Consider the following 18,051-nt stretch of genomic DNA (forward strand, 5'->3'; position numbering starts at 1 on the left):
TCTCACAGCTCCACTCTGCATCCGAGTCATGTACTACAGGAGAAAGTCAGGTGTTTTCTGGGGAGAGCAGGGGCAGAACAACATTTTGTCATTTCTCAATCCTGTAACAAATGTCACTAAATCAATAGTCCTCACCTCCTCCGTGTGAAGCCAGTATTGTTACGCACATTCAAAGATCAACATTTCTAAACTACACTTTGATCTTGAGGTGCCTCGTTAAAAGTGACATAAGGATTTAAAAACAGGGACCGACTGGGAAACTTTTTATCCAGTTGACTTGCGCAAACCCACAGCTGCAGCGGAGGCTTGTCCACTCAAACCAGTCAGCACAGTCCACTCAAACCAGTTGTGGTCCACTGAGGCTTGTCCACCCAAACCAGTTAGCACATTCTGAAGTCCTGTAGCAGGGCCCTGAGCATCAGCCTGCTGCGATGAAAAGACCCTCTCTGACCGAGCTCTCTGGATTTATTTTAAAGTTTGGAAGTAACATGAGTTAAGCATCGCAATCCAGAGGAACGGTGTGGCAGCCTAAGCCCTGATGAAAAAATGAAATGAAAATGGAAGAGGCAAAGGGCCGAGACACTCCAGCGTCCTCTGGAGCAAACCAGTCCAAGACGGGCTTTTCCGGGGCACTCTCCCACCTGTCCTTATTGGAGACAGGCGTCCCACGCCAGCACAGCCCCGCGCCCTGCCCCTTTAAGCGCCTGTACGACAGGGTATTGACAGCAGCGGGACTGCTCGTGGCACGTGGACATGATCCCCTGGGGAAGCTGGAGAGGCCCTCGTCTTCATCATCCCCCCCCCCCCCGAACTCGCCTCCACGCCCTGCCCCATGCCCTGCTGCCGTCCCTCCCTGTCCCCCCATCCCAGTGCCCGTCCTCGTCCCCTTCCCACGCCCATCTCAGTGCCCGTGCCCGTGCCCTTCCCTTTCCCCTTTCCCTTTCCCTTTCCCTTTCCCCTTCCCCTTCCCCTTCCCCTTCCCCTTCCCCTTCCCCGTGCCCGTGCCCGTGCCCGTGCCCGTGCCCGTGCCCGTGCCCGTGCCCCTGCCCCACGCCCGCGCCGCGCCATTTCCCCGGCCCCCCGCCCAGATCTGCCCCGTCACGGCCCCGCCCCCGGCGCATGACTCAGCACGCCCGCCGGCCGCCGATTGGCCGCCCGCCTAGAATGCGCGACAGCCGGCGACCGAGGACGGGGGTCGCCATTGGCTCGGCCCGCCGTAACGTCATCCGCGGTGGCCGGGGCGGGCGGGAGCGTGACTCAGCACGTGACTCAGCACGTGGGCGCGGGCCCGGGCCCGGGCTGAGTCAGCGGGAGGCGCATAAAGGCGGCGGCCGCGGCCGTAGCGGTGGCGTGTCCCCGGGGCGAGGATCCCGCTGCCCTGCCGGCATGGAGCTGCCGGGGCTGGGCGAGCACTGCTCGGAGCGCACCTGCAAGCAGCTGGGTAAGGGGCGGCCTCGGGGCGCGGTTGAGGGCTGGCAGCCGTGAGCGAGGGCCGGCTCCCCGGGGCGGGGGGGGTGGTGGTGTGCGCTCCGGGAGGTGGGCTGGCTCCCCCTCCGGATGGCCCGTAAGGAACGGATAGCGTGTGTCCCGGGGAGGCCAGCGTCCTGTACCCCGAGTCTCTTCGGGAAGCCGGGCGCTGTGGTTAGTAGCAGGTACCAGCGCCGCGTCTGTGGCCCCTCCTCAGTGGGTCTTGTGGAGAGTAATAGCTGAGCCCGGAGTACTTTGTTCTCAGTGTTGTTAAACTCTTAAGGGATGTCTTTTAAAGGATAAAAATACTTTTGAGCCTGGGCTTTGGATTTGTACTTCAGCTCCTAGCCCTTGACTAATGCCTTGCTAAACGTTTCTGTGTTCAAGGAGCTCCTGAGGTATTTATGGCCTGTGTTAGACTAACACTGGATAAAAAGAGGCAAAACTTACCGCTCTTACTTTTTTTAGTTTTAATATTAATGAAGAATGATGTGCTTTCTCCTGAGATAATTAGATTGTCACTAGACAAAAATTTGCTTTGGAATTTATTTGTAGTCTTTTGCAAGTACTCTTACAGCTGTTAGCTCTGCTCTGTGAGAATCTTTCTTTTTTTATTCTTTTCCCAGACTTCCTTCCTCTGAAATGCGATGCTTGTGGGGAAGTCTTCTGTAAAGGTCACATCCGTTATGATGACCACAAGTGTAGCTCTGCCTACAAGAAAGTAAGTTCCTATACATGAGTCAGTAATTCACAGTGCAGAATTGCTAAGTCACATATGAAGGCTGCTCTGAAACTTGACCTGTGGTTTCAATAAAAGTGCATGGGAGAACCGCAAGATGTGAGTTAATGATACAGCTGAATTTCAAGTATGTAGAAACATAACATTTCGGAGGTCAGTACTGCTAGGTTCTAGTTACTTTCACTTACACCGCATCTTCCCAGAGGAGCGCTTTATATTTTAAGTAATGTATTGTGGCCTAAAACTTTCTGCAGCCCCAGTCCTTTCAGTTGAAGGACAGCAAACATGAAACTACAGAAGAAATAGAGTAAGTGGGGCCGAAGTTTGATCTCTGGCCCATACTTGGGCTTTGAAGTATTCAAAGGCTGTAATTCTAGAAAGCCTAGAAGCATATTTAAAGTCAACTTACCAAATATGTTGCTAGAAATTGATTTGGCAAAGCATGTCTATTTTTTGGGTAATGATTTGCAGTTACCTTTGTGAAGTATATCTTTAAAAGCATTAGTAAATGAGTAGAACGTAAACCACTTGTGAACACTTCTATCACCCATGGGTAAGAGAAGGGGAAGGACAGAAAAATAATTGGGTGGGACTTCTGATCTGTGTTGTATGTTCTTAGAATGTGCAGGTTCCAGTGTGTCCCCTCTGCAATGCACCTATCCCAGTACAGAAGGGGGAAATACCAGATATTGTGGTTGGAGCCCACATGGATAAGGACTGCAAATACAATCCAGCCCAGCAGAAGCAGAGGATAAGGAAACTGCTGTTGAAGTCTAAACTGCCTGCCTAATGCTTGTGAAGCACACTGGTCTCCCACCTGCTCAGTGTGAGGCTTGGTCAGCGTGCTCCACAAGCACACTGTAGTGATTAAAATAGCTATATAGACACAAGCATTAGGACATCAAATTGTTGTAACAGCAGGCTGATCTCCCACCTGCTCAGTGTGAGGCTTAGTCTTCTGACAGCAGAATGTGTAGAAGCTTGCTCTGTTTCACCTTAATTCTAAGGGCGCTTGAGCATTTGTGCTTCAGCCTGGTCATTACTTGGGAAGCTGATCACAAAGCAAGCAAACATTGCCAACTTCATGTCCTCTGTTATTTAGATCTTCACAAACAAGTGCTTAAAGCCAGGCTGCAAAAGGAAAGAGATGATGAAGGTAGTTTGTGAACAGTGTGGTGGCAACTTCTGCATAAAACATCGGCATCCTCTGGATCATGACTGTAAAGGGAGCAGCCATCCCACCTCCAAGGCAGGGTAAGCTGTATTTACAATACTTTGAGCTCAAGCTGAAACTTCAGAGCTAGTATCAGGGGTTGGTGGGGAGCTCAGACAAAGAGGGAATTCTGTGAACTACTGGTCACTTGAATAAAATAGCCACTATTTCCTCTCTGTATTTTGGGCCTAATTTCTGAAAGTCTGTGAGCCAAGATAAAAGCTTCTTGTCAAATGCCTTCCTAAAATTCTTCCAAGCTTACTTATCTTGATAGTGTGACTCGGTGTCTTCTAACTGTGAATAAACACTGGCCATCTCAAGTACCCTTTGGGGTCTGGATCTTAAGTACTAGAATCCTAAAGTTTTTTCCAGCACCTTGAAGTAAAGAATAAAATCAATACCTTGCCAAGCAAAGTTTAAACTTAGTTTTAATAAAAATCTGTCTCTTGCAGGCAGATGTACCTCTCTTGTTCTGTGCAATAGGACTGTAAGGCTTGTGTGACAGATGCAGATAACTAAACTGATGGAAGAGTGAAACTACCGGCAGTGTGCATAAGAGGTGCTGAGCCTGGTTGTATTTCTTTGTAGATATGCAGCTCTGATGAGAGCCTCTCAAACTGCCTTCAAGTCAATGGGAGCAATTGGAGTGCCATCTAATGGGAGTCTTCAGCACAACAGGTATAAGCTGTAGAATGAGAAAAAACAAACAAGATTGTTTAAAAATAGTCTTATGTCAACATGGTGTAGGAGTGCCACTGTCATACCACTAACTGCTCTAGAGTTGGCAGCTGATCTTTGACCAGTGTTGGGAATGTGGCAGAGGGCTTCTGACAGCACAAGTAAATCTTCACTTCTCCGTACTGTAGTGATTAAAATAGCTATATTGACACAAGCATTAGGACATCAAATTGTTGTAACAGCAGGCTGGTCTCCCGCCTGCTCAGTGTGAGGCTTAGTCAAGTTCTGGGAAAATGGTATACAGTCATCAGAATGCTGAGGAAAGGATAGCAAGCATCTGAATTAAAATAAATGGCCCAAGCCCTTCCCTGCCATGGTGTATCTCCTTGTGACTGAAAGAGTTACATGACTAAAGCTTACAGTGCGTTCTTATGTCTTTCAGATGCAGATAGTAGAGGCTCTTCACATCTGGATCAAACATCTGTCTACTTTAAAGTTAATCTTGTCTATAGGTCTTTAAAATTTTCTATGCAATTAACTTATTTTTGTATCATAATGTGTTATACATTCAATAAACTGTCACCCTTTCCAAGCCAACTTTATTTGTTCCTATATTTGGAATAAGAGCTGTAATGCTATGAAAAATACTTGGTGGAAGAAACTGGGGAATGGTGGTAGGAAGAAGACTAAAATTAGTATGAAACATAGCCAGCTTTGCTTAGGGCATACTAAGTCTGAACTATGAGTTTCTGAAGATGAAAGTCTGAAATAGAAGCATGTCTCAATGTCGTATGTCTCAACCCTTTTGGAAATGAACAGGCACACAGTGCAGCATTCTGCTTGACAAACAGCATACATCAACATGAAGCCAGTTTTATATAAGCTGCCTCTTGGTTTCTGAATGTCATTGGAAGTACTTGATTTATAAAGCCATACCTAGTTTTTCTAAGCCCTCCCTAAGCAATTCACTGAAGGCTAGTGCTCAGAGGCATGCACAGTATAATTCTTCATAATTTATTGCCCCTTAGATAGAAACCTAGATTTGCATGGGTATCTTTTCTGTTTGGGGTAAAAAGGAAGCCAGAGAAAGTAGCATTAACTATTTGTGTCCCATGTAATGAGAATGAGGCCAAAATACAGTGTTGTCGGGAGAGGCTACTCTTGCTGTCTTCCTGAAAAGCTTTAACAAGTGAAGACATAACAGGTATGCTCCATCTGTTATCTTGATCAGCTATCTTGGCTCTTTAAAACTGCATGAATATCCAGCTGCTTAGCTTGAGCCCTGAAATATTGTAGGTTGATGAAATGGAAATGTGCTGTTAATGAACAATGCTAATTCCCAGCTGGGATCTAAGTAGACCTCTCATCCAGCTAATTGTGAGAAAAATGCCAAGGCTTACTGATGCTGTCAGGGGGGTCAAGACCTCAATTTCATGTGTCATTGGAGCTGTTCCTCTGCATGCTGGGGCTGGTGGGCTGGAGTGTTGGTTTAGGACTAACTGAAGGGTAATTGCAGTCCCCTGAATCACCTGCAGCTGTGAGTGCCCAACCCTGCTTTGCTGAGGTGGGAGGATGAGCAGTTTGCATAGCAGAGAATGGTGTGTTCCTTGACCTGGGAAAAATCATCTTTGGTAATACTGTAAGAGATGTGAGCATAAGTGCATTTAATGCTTATGCTTTATACAACCTGGAGGTCTACTGCAGTTGTGCAAAGACTTGGGTGCTTCTTGTTTCTCTTTGGAGAGGCTTAATCCTTAGAGCACAAACGTTGCCTAAAGAGGAAATGGGGATTTATGGTCCTTCACAGGCATAGCATGTAAACAATCAACATACTGACTCGTAGGCCTTTTATCAGAAAGGGCAGAGATAATGTAATTTCTGGCAAACGCACAAGCACAAAGAAATGTGCGCTATCCCATATTCATGTTTGGCTCAATGTGATTTCTTCTCATCCAGGAGAGGTTTTTGGAGAATGATCAAAGCTATGTGGAAGGCTGTAGTTGGCCAAACTGAATGTGTAAAGCTGGGAGGTATGAGTTACCACTGCTAATTCCATATAGTCTAATTTTATGCAATCACGTGGTCAAAATTGTGATTTGATGGTATCTGTAATACTGTGTTTAACCACGGGATGTCACAATAGGATACATAATAAAACAAACATTATTTTAGGATGTCTAAACATAGAAAACATGCTTTCCCTATTCATGTTGGAACAAAAGCTTAAATTACAACTCTAATTTTGGATACCACTACCTACTGCTTATCCTGTGTGCTCTAATGCCATAACTCAGCCCTAGCGCATTGCTACAGTACTAGGACTTTTGTATTCTTTCTGTATAATATACAACTGGCCACACGTTCCCAAACAATGCTGTGCACCCCACTGGTGGCATGGGAAGGGGTTTCCAGCAGAGAGCAGCAGCAGGTGCTGACTGTGGTGTGAGGACGTGGACCAGAGCTGAGAGGCTCTGCCCAGCCCAGCAGCGATGGGTGGGGGACAGGATTGGCACCTCAGGGTGTGGGGAGGAGGTGGGAGGAGCAGCAGCAGGTGTGACCCTGGTTCAGACAGGAGAAGGAAGCAGAGGTGTGAAGGTTTACCTCTTCCCATCGGTGTATATAATGGGGAGTTGCTGCTGCCAGCATCTGCTACCACAGCCAGCATCTCAGCTCTTACTGGGATCAAAGCAAATGGAAACAAAACCCCTGTTTCAGGTTGTCATGAAAAAAATATTCCATCTACGTGTTTGTTTTTGGTAAATATTCTTGCCCTTAAATTACCAAGGGGAAATGGAAATGTTTGTGCACATGGCATTTATAGAAAATGAAAACATGGAAACCAATCCGTTCCCTGGAAACCTTGTCCTCAGAGATGTTTTCTCGTCCCCTCAAGCCGCAATGTCCGCCTCTTCTCGGCACGTTCCCTCAGACCCGATCAGGACAGCAGATCACTCTGTCTCAGACATGGAGCCTTTAGGATCTGCTGGCTAAAAGGCATCGCCTCCATTCTCCAGAGAGCCGCATCTCACTGTGTTAGCAGCTGGCATGGCACCCATGGGGAGACGCGCGGGCCTGCTGCGGCCAGCAGCACCCCTGGCTTATGCGGGGAGCACTGGGGCTGGCCTCCCACCCGGTGTCCTTCGTGGAGAGTGCAGGGGTGGGTGCTGCCAGGCCCTGAGGGGATCCCTGCCAGGCCCTGAGGGGCAGGGGTCCCTGTCAGGGCGCGGGGGGATCCCTGTCAGGGTGCGGGTGGACCCCTGTCAGCCCCGGGGGGGATCCCGACCCTGGCGGCAGAGGAAGCAAACCACCGCCAGCTCTGTGGCTCCGCCCCTACGCGGGGATGTCTTCCGTGGAGGATCTCGGCGCAGAAAGGTGACGTCAAGCGCGCCTCCCAAAGCCGGCCGAGCGCTCCTCAGCACGCGTGTTCCAGGTGGGCGCTTTAAGTCCGAGCGTGGCTTCCTATTGGCCATCTGGGGGATTGGCATGCCGAGCGCCAACCAGACGCCTCCGTTCTCTCCTTGTAGCCAGTGAGAGGGAGGGGGCGGGCTGCGGCGCCAAGCGGGGGGCTCAGTTAAACGTGCAGAGGAGGCGGGCCTGAGAGGTGCGTGCGGGGAGGGGGCGCGGGGAGGTCGCGTGCTCTGTGCCCCCCCCCTCCCCCCGCGGCCACCGTTAAGCGGGGGCGGCGGGAACCCTGGGGGTCTCCGGGCCCGGCGGGGGGGGTCGACCTGGCCCGGCCCCAGGCGTGGTGGCGGTGACTGGGGGGGGGGGGGGTGTCTTTTTCCCCCCTGCCCGGTGCGGCTTCCCTCTGTCGTCCCCCAGCCGCCTGCCCCCCGACCCCCGCTGAGGGTGGGGGCTCGGTGCTGGGTGTGCGCTGCGGAGGAGCTGGTGGGTAGTGCTGGAGACAGGACAGCGGCGTCGCTTTGCCCGTGAACGATGGTCTGGTGGCCGCTCTCGAGAACGTGCTACTCAAATTTAAAAACTTTCTAGTCACGAGGCCTTAACTCGCTCCTCGACAAAAGGAAAAGCAAACCCAGGGGTCTTGTGTTGGGAAGGCGGTGGCCAGGCGCCTCCTAAGTGCTGCCCGCCCGCTGAGGCAGTGCCTTCCTGGCCAGGGCCTGGTGGTGCCCGGGTCTAGGCCTGGCCTGGCCGGAGTGTCGTTAACTGAGGTGCCGTTGTGGCAGAGGTGCCGAGGACGTGGGTCCCTGTTGCTCTGCCAGGCGGCATAGGGGGTTCCTACCCATCGGCTGTGCGGGTTCAGCTGCATGGGTGCCTACCAAACTGGGTTTGTGGGTTGTTTTAGCTTTCAGAGCGTCTTTCAAGCTAAATATTTGTGATTGAGTCAACTGTAGCGTTTGTGCTGTTACTGAGAAAGTGACTGTGTTGGGGCAGCTGTTTAAAGCCGCTTAAATCAGATTTTCTCTCAGAGAAATAATACGCAGTTACATACTAGACCTGGTTTCAGAACCAGGTTTTCTGCAACTCCTGTTCGCCTTTGCCTTTAGGTCAGTGTAAAATGAAAGATAAAACTCGTGAGGCAGAATTCTTTAAGCATAGTTTTTCCACATTCTGTATGAAAATAGAAAAACTTGCACTATAAACAGAACTGGTGGTTTAAAACTCTCTGTTTAGTAATAAAGTAGGCTTACTTTTTGCTTGTGAGTATGTGTGTATGCGCACATATGTATATTAATGGGATGACTAACAGTCACATTAATGTGTTTTGAGAAGAGAGCGGTTTGATTGGTGTTATCTGAGGTAGACAATTGATAAAACAGTTCAGCGTGGTGCGTTATGACCTGCAGAAAGCACAGCATCAGTTATGGGGGATTATTACCAGGAGGGTCAGTGGAGCGTTTTCCACAATGGGGCCTGTGAGGACAATAGGCGTTGAGTTTCCTACAGGAGAATGACATTCTAGTTTTACAGTAGCTTAACTATAATGTATGCCTAAAGGAAACATGATGAAAATTCTCCAAAATGGATCAAAATTCAGTGCAGACATACATTTCATAGTTAAGTAGTCACAAATAATTCTCGTAGCAGTGTAATTATAGTATAACTCTGTCTGTATACGAGACTGATACTTAATATTAAAAAAAGATTCTAATTGCAGTTTGGTGGTTTCTGTTACAGAATAGTTAAATTTTAAAATGCCGAAAACGAATGTGGAAAAAAAAGAAAAGAAGGCAGAAAAAAGAAAAAAGCTAAAGCAACGTGTGGCCCAAAAGGGAGAGCTGGAATCGGAAACTGAACCAAAGAAAAAGAAACAAAATCTGCAGGTAGGTTCTCCCAGTTTTGACTGTTTAATTTGATAAAAGGTGGATATATTGTTACCTGTGATGTGACGGGTTTCAAGATTCAGTACTGAATACCAATGTGCTATTTGATTCAGTTGCGATGTTTCCTTGCATGCAGTATACCTAGAGTGAAAGTTAAAAGGAGACAATAAATTAAGCCGATACAATTGTAGCAGTCAGAGTACGTGATCTCTGTTTGTTTCGGATGCTTCTGTGAAAGATGGAGAATGGGTGAGAGAATGTGGGTGAAAGGCGAACCAAATGAATGGCTTTAAGCAACTGTCATATGGCAATATAGGCGTAGCTTCAGTCTTCATGTGATCCTGAGTGGTTGGAAAAACATGAAGGATGTTTTCTTGGAAATCCTCTTGATTTTTGGACAGAATGTCAAGTGACCAGAAGGTGTCAGCAGTTTCTTTGTATTACTGAACATTTTATGAATTAATTTTATGAGAATGAAGTTAGCAATATCGGGATGTTATTTAAGTGGAAACTTAGAGCTGTAAGTTTTTTGTGATGGAAATGATACATAAACAGGGCAGTTTAATTCTGCTGTTCTGAGTGGTTACTGTAGAACGTGGATCAAAGAAATATGAAGTGGTTTGATACTGTCAAGAGGCGGAGAAGGAAAGGCAAAGGTCTTAAAAATGGTCTTAAAAACTCTCTTATGTTTCCTGGCCTAATATAAAATAGATGTGAAAGCTGCTTGTTACTTCATTTATCGTGAGATGTATAGCTCAATGGAGATCATATAACTAAAAAGTAGTGCTTCTTATTTTGTTATTAGACTTTATTTAAGCTCGTTGGCAAGAATATTTTTTGAGAGCTTTTGCATGCATAAGTGTCTCTAGCTATTACATTTAAAGTTTGTGAAGCATAATATAAGAAACGCCAACCTATTGGCAGTAGCTATTCAGAGGTCTGTAAATTCTTGCGGTTTTGAACTCAGCAGAAATATCCCTAAGTAAAGTAGGGAAAGATTGCATCTTTGTCTATATCAAAGCAAAAATAGAAAATCTGGTATTTAGAGCTTAATCAGAGGGAATGTTTCTGCTCTCCTTTATATGGTGTGTATTACAGACTTCAGATTCACAGTACTATAATTCAATTTGAGTAAAAACAATTTTCCAGGATAAAACAGTGTGAAATAGGAATGTCAACATTAAAATTGTATTGCCTGTGACAATCTGTATAATTTAATGTAAAAATGGAAAAAAAATCCCAAGTGGGCTTCAAACCCCTAGCAAGTGGGGCCTTTTTGGACCGTCTGATGTCAAGTGATAAGTTCTTAGAACCCCCAAATTAGTTTTGTTGGCCATGCAGACTGTAGGACTGTGAAAGAAAGAGCAAATATTAAATGTAAAGAAGAATCCTTAATACTATTAGGGAATACCACTAGGCACAACAGTTCTTAGAATTATAAAAGTTGGTGTCAGTGGGTGGCTTAAACATGTATATAGTGTTAGTTTTAGGGAATACCATATAAGGTCTATGCAAGCCATTTTTTGGCATCAGCTTTATAAACTGTAACTGTTTGATAGTAGGAAAGTGTAAGTTAGGAGACCACATTTTTTTTGTTTGAAATTGCTGTTGAGAATGAAAAATGTTAGGCAGACCTTAAGCAATTTTACTTCAGAAATGGTTAATGAAAGTTAGCTGTCTACCAGTTTATGATGGTTACTTAGCATGTGTACTCCCAGCTTTGTGTGAAATACTTGGTTAAGTCACAATGGCAGTTATGCTTTAAAATGCTTTTGGACATCAAACCTTGTCAGCATGGAAAATGTGGTAGAAAACAAGGTAAAATTGCTTTGTGTGTACAGGAAGATCAGGAGGAACTCTGAGGCTGCAGTGATGCGCTTGGTTAGTCTGGATGGTTCCAAAGAAGAAATTTGGAACAAAAATAAAGGCAACTGCTGAGAGCGTGTGTTTATTCTGCAGCCTTAGTTTCTTTAATTTTATTTCTGTTACTTTAAAATAAGCCAGAACCTTGATAGATCTACAGAAATTCCTGAAGTATGACAACTGGATTCTAATGAACTTTGATTGACTTTTAATGCAGTAACTGAATTAAAGAAAACTTTTTTGGCATTCTTTAAGGACGGATAGACTCCAGTTTCTCCTAAGGAGTCTCATATGTGATGGAAGGAAGTCGAAAGATAGCTATATAATAGCTATATACATATAATATACATTGCTTTTGGTGGGAGAGAGGTTTCACTGGTTCATTAAGTCACTTTACTTTCCCGTGATTTACTTTTTTTTTCTATTCTAGTACAGCAATTTTAGTCTCCAAAGTGGAAAATGTAAATATCTAATTGATTTTGTTATAGAGCTGCAGGCAGGCAAGTTGAAATGTGTCTTAACTGACTGGATTTAGTGTACATTGATCATTCCTTCATGAAATTTGTTTCAAAAATTCTTACCAGCCTAGACTAAAGCATTTTTTCTTGGAACAACTTGACCTTTCAGAGTAATCTCGATGTTTTATTGATTTTCATCTACTCAATTTCTTCTGTTTACATTAAATAGCAATGAGCAATTCAAGACCAATATAAATGTTTTCATGAATGATCTTAGAACCGCACAGCTCTAAATGACACATCTCTAGTGGAGCTGAGCAATACAAGTTTTTAAACTTAATTCAGTCTTGTGTTTTTTCTGACAGATTTTCATAATGTTACTGTTTTATTTAGCTACTTGGCAATAAACCCCACATTTTAAACATTGATTTTTTTTTTTTTTTTTTTATGCCTGGACATTAGTTTTACTTGTTTTCTAACGATTTTGTAGTTTCCTACCATACTCATATGTTAAACCTTCCTATAATTGGAGATTATTCTTTTGAATTGTCACATAACATAGGCATAAAGAAAAGCAATTTAAAATGTGCCATCTAGACTGGTGGTCTGAAGTTAAATACTGGCTTCTTAAATAAAGACTTTCTGATGGACCTTGTCTGAGACAAATTAATTTTGTTTCAGTTCTCTGAAAAAAATATTTACAATATTGCTAATGTGTAATCTTGAAATAACAGCAGCATTAGAAGTGCTTGTTTGCAATTACCTGTGTCTTACTTCTGTTTATGGGTTTCTTCACCCTTCAAAATTTCAGCTGCCTTAATGCCATGAAGCTTATCGAAACAGCAGTACTGACACTTACAACACTGTAGGTAGGGAACAACATGTTGTGGTTGCTTTGTTTATGAAGGCTATTTGAGTTCTACCCACAATGACCTTACTGTATCAAAGGATCTTTTAACCTTGTAATTTAAGGGTAGATCTTGTTTCTCCAGTGCTGTTTTCAGAGCTGTGGGCTTTCTACAGAACAGTAAGAAATTTGTCCGGAGTTGAACATCTATTGGGCAAGACTCAAAATCCATAATCCATAGAACACAATATTATTTTCCTGTTCCTTCCCAATTTAGTCTAGCAAACATTGTAACTTTAAGGAAAATTACAATGACTAAGAGGCAATCAATCTTTATAAATCAAATCCTGTTGTTCATGGTTGAAGGGTACTTTAGGTAATGCTCATACAGTCAGTGAGTGTTTCCTTGTATGTTCCTTGTTATCTTCAGCATTGCAAATGGTTGGAGGAGGAAGAATCAACATTTTCCCCAGATAAAGGCAAAATCAGTGGGAAAGGAATTTAATTTTTGAGATTCCATACAGATAGTACAAACAATGGCAAGTAAACAAGTAGCTCATGGTGTTTCTTTAATCAGAGGGCTAGTGTGCAGGTGCCCAAACAGTAAGATCTGTTTACTAAATGGAAAATGGCAAAATTAGCAGGGAAAGGGTTTTTCTGTTCAGCTTTTTGGAGGTTATCATAAAGGCCAATAAGGAGTTATTAAGCTAGTACTACAGCAAAGCAAACCACAAAAAATTACTCTTTAAAATCGTTGTTTGCTTGTAGTGGTGGAAAACCCCATAAAACTATGTTTAGGCTATGGAGACAAACGTTTTGGCATGAGCTTGGTGGAATAGCTAGGAATGCTACTTTGATACGATCTCTAATGCTGCTTGTAATCAGGTAACTGGGGTAGTAATTTGAATGTTTAGTGAATGCAAACTAGACATTCATGCTACAAAACCTATCAAGCAGATACTGTAAAGCTATCATCGGAAAGTGTATTTATTTATTTGACAACCCACTAATTCATACCAAAGCCTGTTGTTGAAATAATGAGTTGTGGATGATTTGCAAACAAACTCAGTAATCCTTTATTGTGCCATTAATTTATTTTTTTTTTAATTAATGGGAAACTTGTCTTGTAACCATCAAAATAACTTGTTTTGTATTTTTCCCATCCTAAAAAGTGCCATGAAGTTACAACTTAGTGTGATGTTGCAGAATTTTCTTCTGATTACCAGGCTACCAATACTAGATGTATCTTATATACATTAAAAATATATTTTGGAAACTGCTTGCATTGCAATTCCACTATCAACTCTTCCTGCATTTGTTTAGTTTTGCTTTACTAGCTTAATTCTCTGTTTGTATGCATTAGTTTTATCCGTGGTTATTAATTTTTGTTTGTTTAAGAAATATGTAGAAAACCAATCTTAAATTTTGAAAAAAGGAAAATAAATTCCAAAAAGTTCATTTTATTTAGCATAACCTCCTAAAATAAGAATCTTGTCTTGTACTAGTTTTTTTGACCATTTTTAAAATCTCTCTAACATGCAAATAGAGTTTTGTCCATTTTATCAAGAGAAGATGACACAATCTTTCAACTTCCCCCTCCATCCCTTCAACTCCCCCCCTCCATCCCTCTGTGTACAGATACATCAGCAGTTAGCAGTTTTCTGGTGATAAAGGGGGGATGATAGCTATTTCTCAAAATGGCAGTTAAATCTCAGTGCGCTTTTGTTAGTCTGCTGGTTTTGGTCAGTCTGTAATTGAAATATTTGGCCTATTTCTCTTTTCTTTGGGCTACCTTTCAGTTGAATGTTTATTCTTGTTTTATTTGTATTTTTTCTTACTTGCACGAAGAGACAAGTTTGCTGGTCCACTGGCTTCTGATTGCCTCGCTGCAGGATGGCCTTCTGGTAGTTGAAAAAAAATTAGGAAGCTATAAACTCATTTGGCATTTCTGACTTACCATGTGAGATCCTACTTGGTTTGTCTGCTTTCTTATCTATGCGATGTTTCTCAAATTAGGAAAAAGAAAATAAAAACAAGCCCAAACTTTGAGGGCAGCTACTTATGAGACTGAAACATTTGTTTCCTGCTACACTTTTTCATCAGAATATTGATAGAGTTGCTTTAAATTATTTTATTAAATTAACCATACATCTATTTATTTTTTAAAAGAGGTAAATTTGATTGTGATACCATATAGTGTTTATAGAGAATAGTAGGCCTTTTGTAAACAGACATGTCTAAGAAGGTACAAAAGTGTCTGAAATACGGATATGCATAGATTAGGCTGAATAATTTTACATTCCTTTGAAAATTATTTTTGTAATGGTAGGAATAGATTTCCCAGGAAAGAGTATTCACAGCTGGGAAAACAGTTGCTACTTTGAAGATGGTTTTCCCAGGCGAAAGGCTCACGTCCCCAACTGTGTTTGGTATAAACAATATGTGGTGTATTTCTTACTTTTGTTTAAAGGAATTGTGCATTCTTCATTACATATTAACCAGCAAGAGTTTCATGCTAATTCTGGGTATTTGCCTTAATCTGTATACATTCAAAGTTAATCCCTTACTTTTATTAATATAGCCAGGGTATTGAAGTGATGGGACGGTTGTGTTTCACCACCAAACTCTACTTCTTTGCTATTAAGAGGGGTAATTCTTCCTTCTCTTCTTGGAGCACGTACTTGACGTTTCCTCTTGGCTCCCATTCTTTACTTAGTGGTGAGACCTTCCTTGACAGTTCTTGTTAGGTTTCCAGTATAAATCCTTGCTTTCATGACTTAGCTGCAAATATCTTCACAAAATTGAAATTCAGTACAGGATTCCCACTTGTGGGCTGAATTTGTTGACTAACGCTCTTCGAGCAGTTGTTGAAGTAAGGAGCAGAGGCTAGGTCTGCTTGACTACGTGTCACCCAGCTCCAGTCCAGTGAGAACACTCTTTTCTGTCCTTTGTCAATTATGATTTTTTTCTGGTCCTATGTTAATGACTTCTAACTCATCATAGAGAGAGGCATCACAAATGAAAATTGCTGGAAAAGGCCCAAATTGCTGAATATAGAAAATTTGGCACAAAACCTCCAAATATGTATAACTTCAGTTAAAAACAAAAAAAAGTCCCATCACGTTTGAATTCACAAAACACATTCCACTTGGCAAGAAATTAAGTTGTAAGCTTGAAAGGATAAATGTTTGCTACGTTCTGATATAGGATAAAGAACAGAGAAATGGGCAATCAAAGGCAATTGTTCTTGACAGGGCTTGAAACTTGGAAGTGTGTATAGCATAACATATTAATGCAAGCCTGATTCTCGTGGATTTGTTACTTCCTCTTTATTGCTCTTGGTACTATTTTGTTAATGTTAATTTGTTCAAAAAGCTAAAATGGCACAGATTTGGATATTTAAAATATGTTTATTCTAAAAAGCAGCAGTTTTCCCTGTCCCTGAGAGAATGCTACAGCTTTTTTAAACAGTGTAGGAATCTGGTATAAGGATTTTTATAAAATACAAATTATCTCATATTGATAGAATAGATTTAAAAATTAAAAAAAAATAATAAAATTTGAGCAGATAAAAGGGGGATGATGGCTGCTTCCACAATATGAATGAGAAAATAGAATTATTTCACCAGAAGTTTCCTCCTCCAAAATACCTTTTGTGTTTAGATGCAATATTGTGAACCACATGAAAGATTAGTGTATACTTACATATGTTAATTAATAAATTACAGTATAGATAAAATGGCTCTTGGGTATTAGATCAAAGCCACACAGATTAATAAATACTTGGAAAGTGCTTGTCTGTTACATCCAACAGGTAATTAGAACAGAAAATTATTCTTTTGACTTTTAGAAGCTGCCTGAAATAACGAGGGTACAGGCATGAAGGTATTTGACAGGGGGACCTGTTGCTTAAAGAACCAGACTCAGTCTTTGAATGCATTTACCTATTTCTAATTGAATCCCACACGAGTTCTGTAGGGCATCAAACAGAAGATCATCAACTAATGTTTTATTAAATTTCTCAGCATTATCTTAATAATTTGCATCTGTAAACCAGGCTTTTGCAAACAGCATGTATACACAAGGGAGGACAAAGCTCTGCTCCTACCATCTTACGGTTTGAAACATGTCAAAACTGTTCAGAGAATGTACCGAACACTTAAGAGCTGCATCGCTTAAAAAGGAGCAGAGAGGTTATATAAAAGAGAGTAGAAAATCTTGTGTGCGGGGAAAATACATGCTTTTAATAACTGTCATTCTATCCTACCTTTACATTATGTACTGAATCATGAATGGGAGTTATTCATATTTACTCACTTGTAAAATAACTAGGTGGTTACAGAACTGTTATACTGAACTGTAATACAAAGCTCACTGAAATCGGTCACAGCCTTTTTGTGGACTCAGAGTAGACTTTGGAGCCTTCATGTACCTCACTGGCTGGTTCTTTTTTTCTAGTTACCTTTGGAATAGACAAGTTTTTCCTATTTTATTATGAAAGTTCCATCTTTCATGGCTATTCTTATGTCCAAGTCTGTAGCTCCATGATTTTCTAAAGGCATTTTTAACAAACTTGTGGGGTTTTTTTGTTTGTTTGTTTTCCAGGTAAAAGTTTACCACACTTTGTTTAAAACATCGTATCTTCTTTACAAAGATTTGTCTAGATTAAGTCATGGTCTAGTTTGGGCTTAGAATAGGAGCGGCCGACTGTCCTGATCCTATATGTCTTGTAATAAAATCTGGCCAAGACCCAAAAGGTCTCACTCAGTATCAGTGAGGGTCAAGAAGAGCACAAATCTAGCAGGGGACAGGGACAGTTTTCCATGGATCCTCATAGACCCGTTGTTATGGGCTGAGCCCGCAATTAGGTTCTGTGTGATCTGATGTCAACTTTAGCAGCATCTCCGCCAGCAAGTTTGTGCTTCTGATTGCATGACACTTCAACAGTGTCATGCCTCATCAGCCATCTTTACATTAGAATAAGAAAATAACATGTCACGTTTCTCACTGTTCTAAGAATATTAAGCTTTTAGTATCAGAAGTAATTCTTCTGTCTTTATGTGTTTGAAAGCCAAGCAAGTTTATAAATTAAGTTCCCACAGGCGTCACTATCTATGTGTATCTTCTTCCGGTCTTGCTACTCAATCATCAGATGGATGTTTGGAATATCATCACATCGTTTAAGTGAGCTCTTTCCTTGGTTTCTCTCTGATTTTGCTGTGTGCACTTCACTCATAACTAAGTACTGGAACACAAGAGTTAAAAGGTTTCTATAGTCAGGTAAAGGCTATTTCTCTTTTGTAGTTCTGAATGGAGAGAGAATGAAAGGAAGAAAATCTTATTTGCCATTATATTACTGTTTCTATTGAGAGAATGCCCGGGAAAGGAAATGTTTCTGCTGCTGAAGCAGAAAACAAATCTATCACCACCACTATTAGGCAATTCTACCACTGAGCTCTTTCTGTAAAAATAGCCGTAACTCCAATTTCTAAGGATAATGTAACAAT

The 18,051-nt window shown here is 42.4% G+C and overlaps 2 protein-coding genes across 4 annotated transcripts in view; both read left to right on the forward strand.

Annotated features, from left to right (window-relative positions):
* Positions 1 to 1,348: 1,348 nt before the first annotated feature.
* Positions 1,349 to 4,694, forward strand: ZFAND2A (zinc finger AN1-type containing 2A). Its single transcript, XM_076351043.1, has 6 exons — positions 1,349 to 1,441; positions 2,094 to 2,188; positions 2,826 to 2,956; positions 3,308 to 3,460; positions 4,008 to 4,097; positions 4,540 to 4,694. The coding sequence occupies exons 1-6, from the start codon at positions 1,387 to 1,389 to the stop codon at positions 4,547 to 4,549; spliced, it is 534 nt and encodes a 177-aa protein (XP_076207158.1). The 5' UTR covers positions 1,349 to 1,386; the 3' UTR covers positions 4,550 to 4,694.
* A 2,763-nt stretch (positions 4,695 to 7,457) lies between these two features.
* CHLSN (cholesin) overlaps positions 7,458 to 18,051 on the forward strand; it is a 137,893-nt gene continuing 127,299 nt past the window's right edge. The window contains exons 1-2 of one of the 3 annotated variants that reach the window (XM_076351329.1): positions 7,458 to 7,527; positions 9,231 to 9,376. In XM_076351329.1, the coding sequence (XP_076207444.1) occupies positions 9,248 to 9,376 (129 nt within the window). In that variant the 5' untranslated portion in view covers positions 7,458 to 7,527; positions 9,231 to 9,247. Of the gene's footprint in view, positions 7,528 to 7,641; positions 7,699 to 7,918; positions 7,983 to 9,230; positions 9,377 to 18,051 lie in introns of those variants that run through there. The other 2 variants (XM_076351328.1, XM_076351330.1) reach the window with 2 other exon arrangements.

The sequence above is a fragment of the Aptenodytes patagonicus genome, chromosome 13, assembly GCF_965638725.1.
Source record: "Aptenodytes patagonicus chromosome 13, bAptPat1.pri.cur, whole genome shotgun sequence".
Classification (NCBI taxonomy): Eukaryota; Metazoa; Chordata; class Aves; order Sphenisciformes; family Spheniscidae; genus Aptenodytes; species Aptenodytes patagonicus.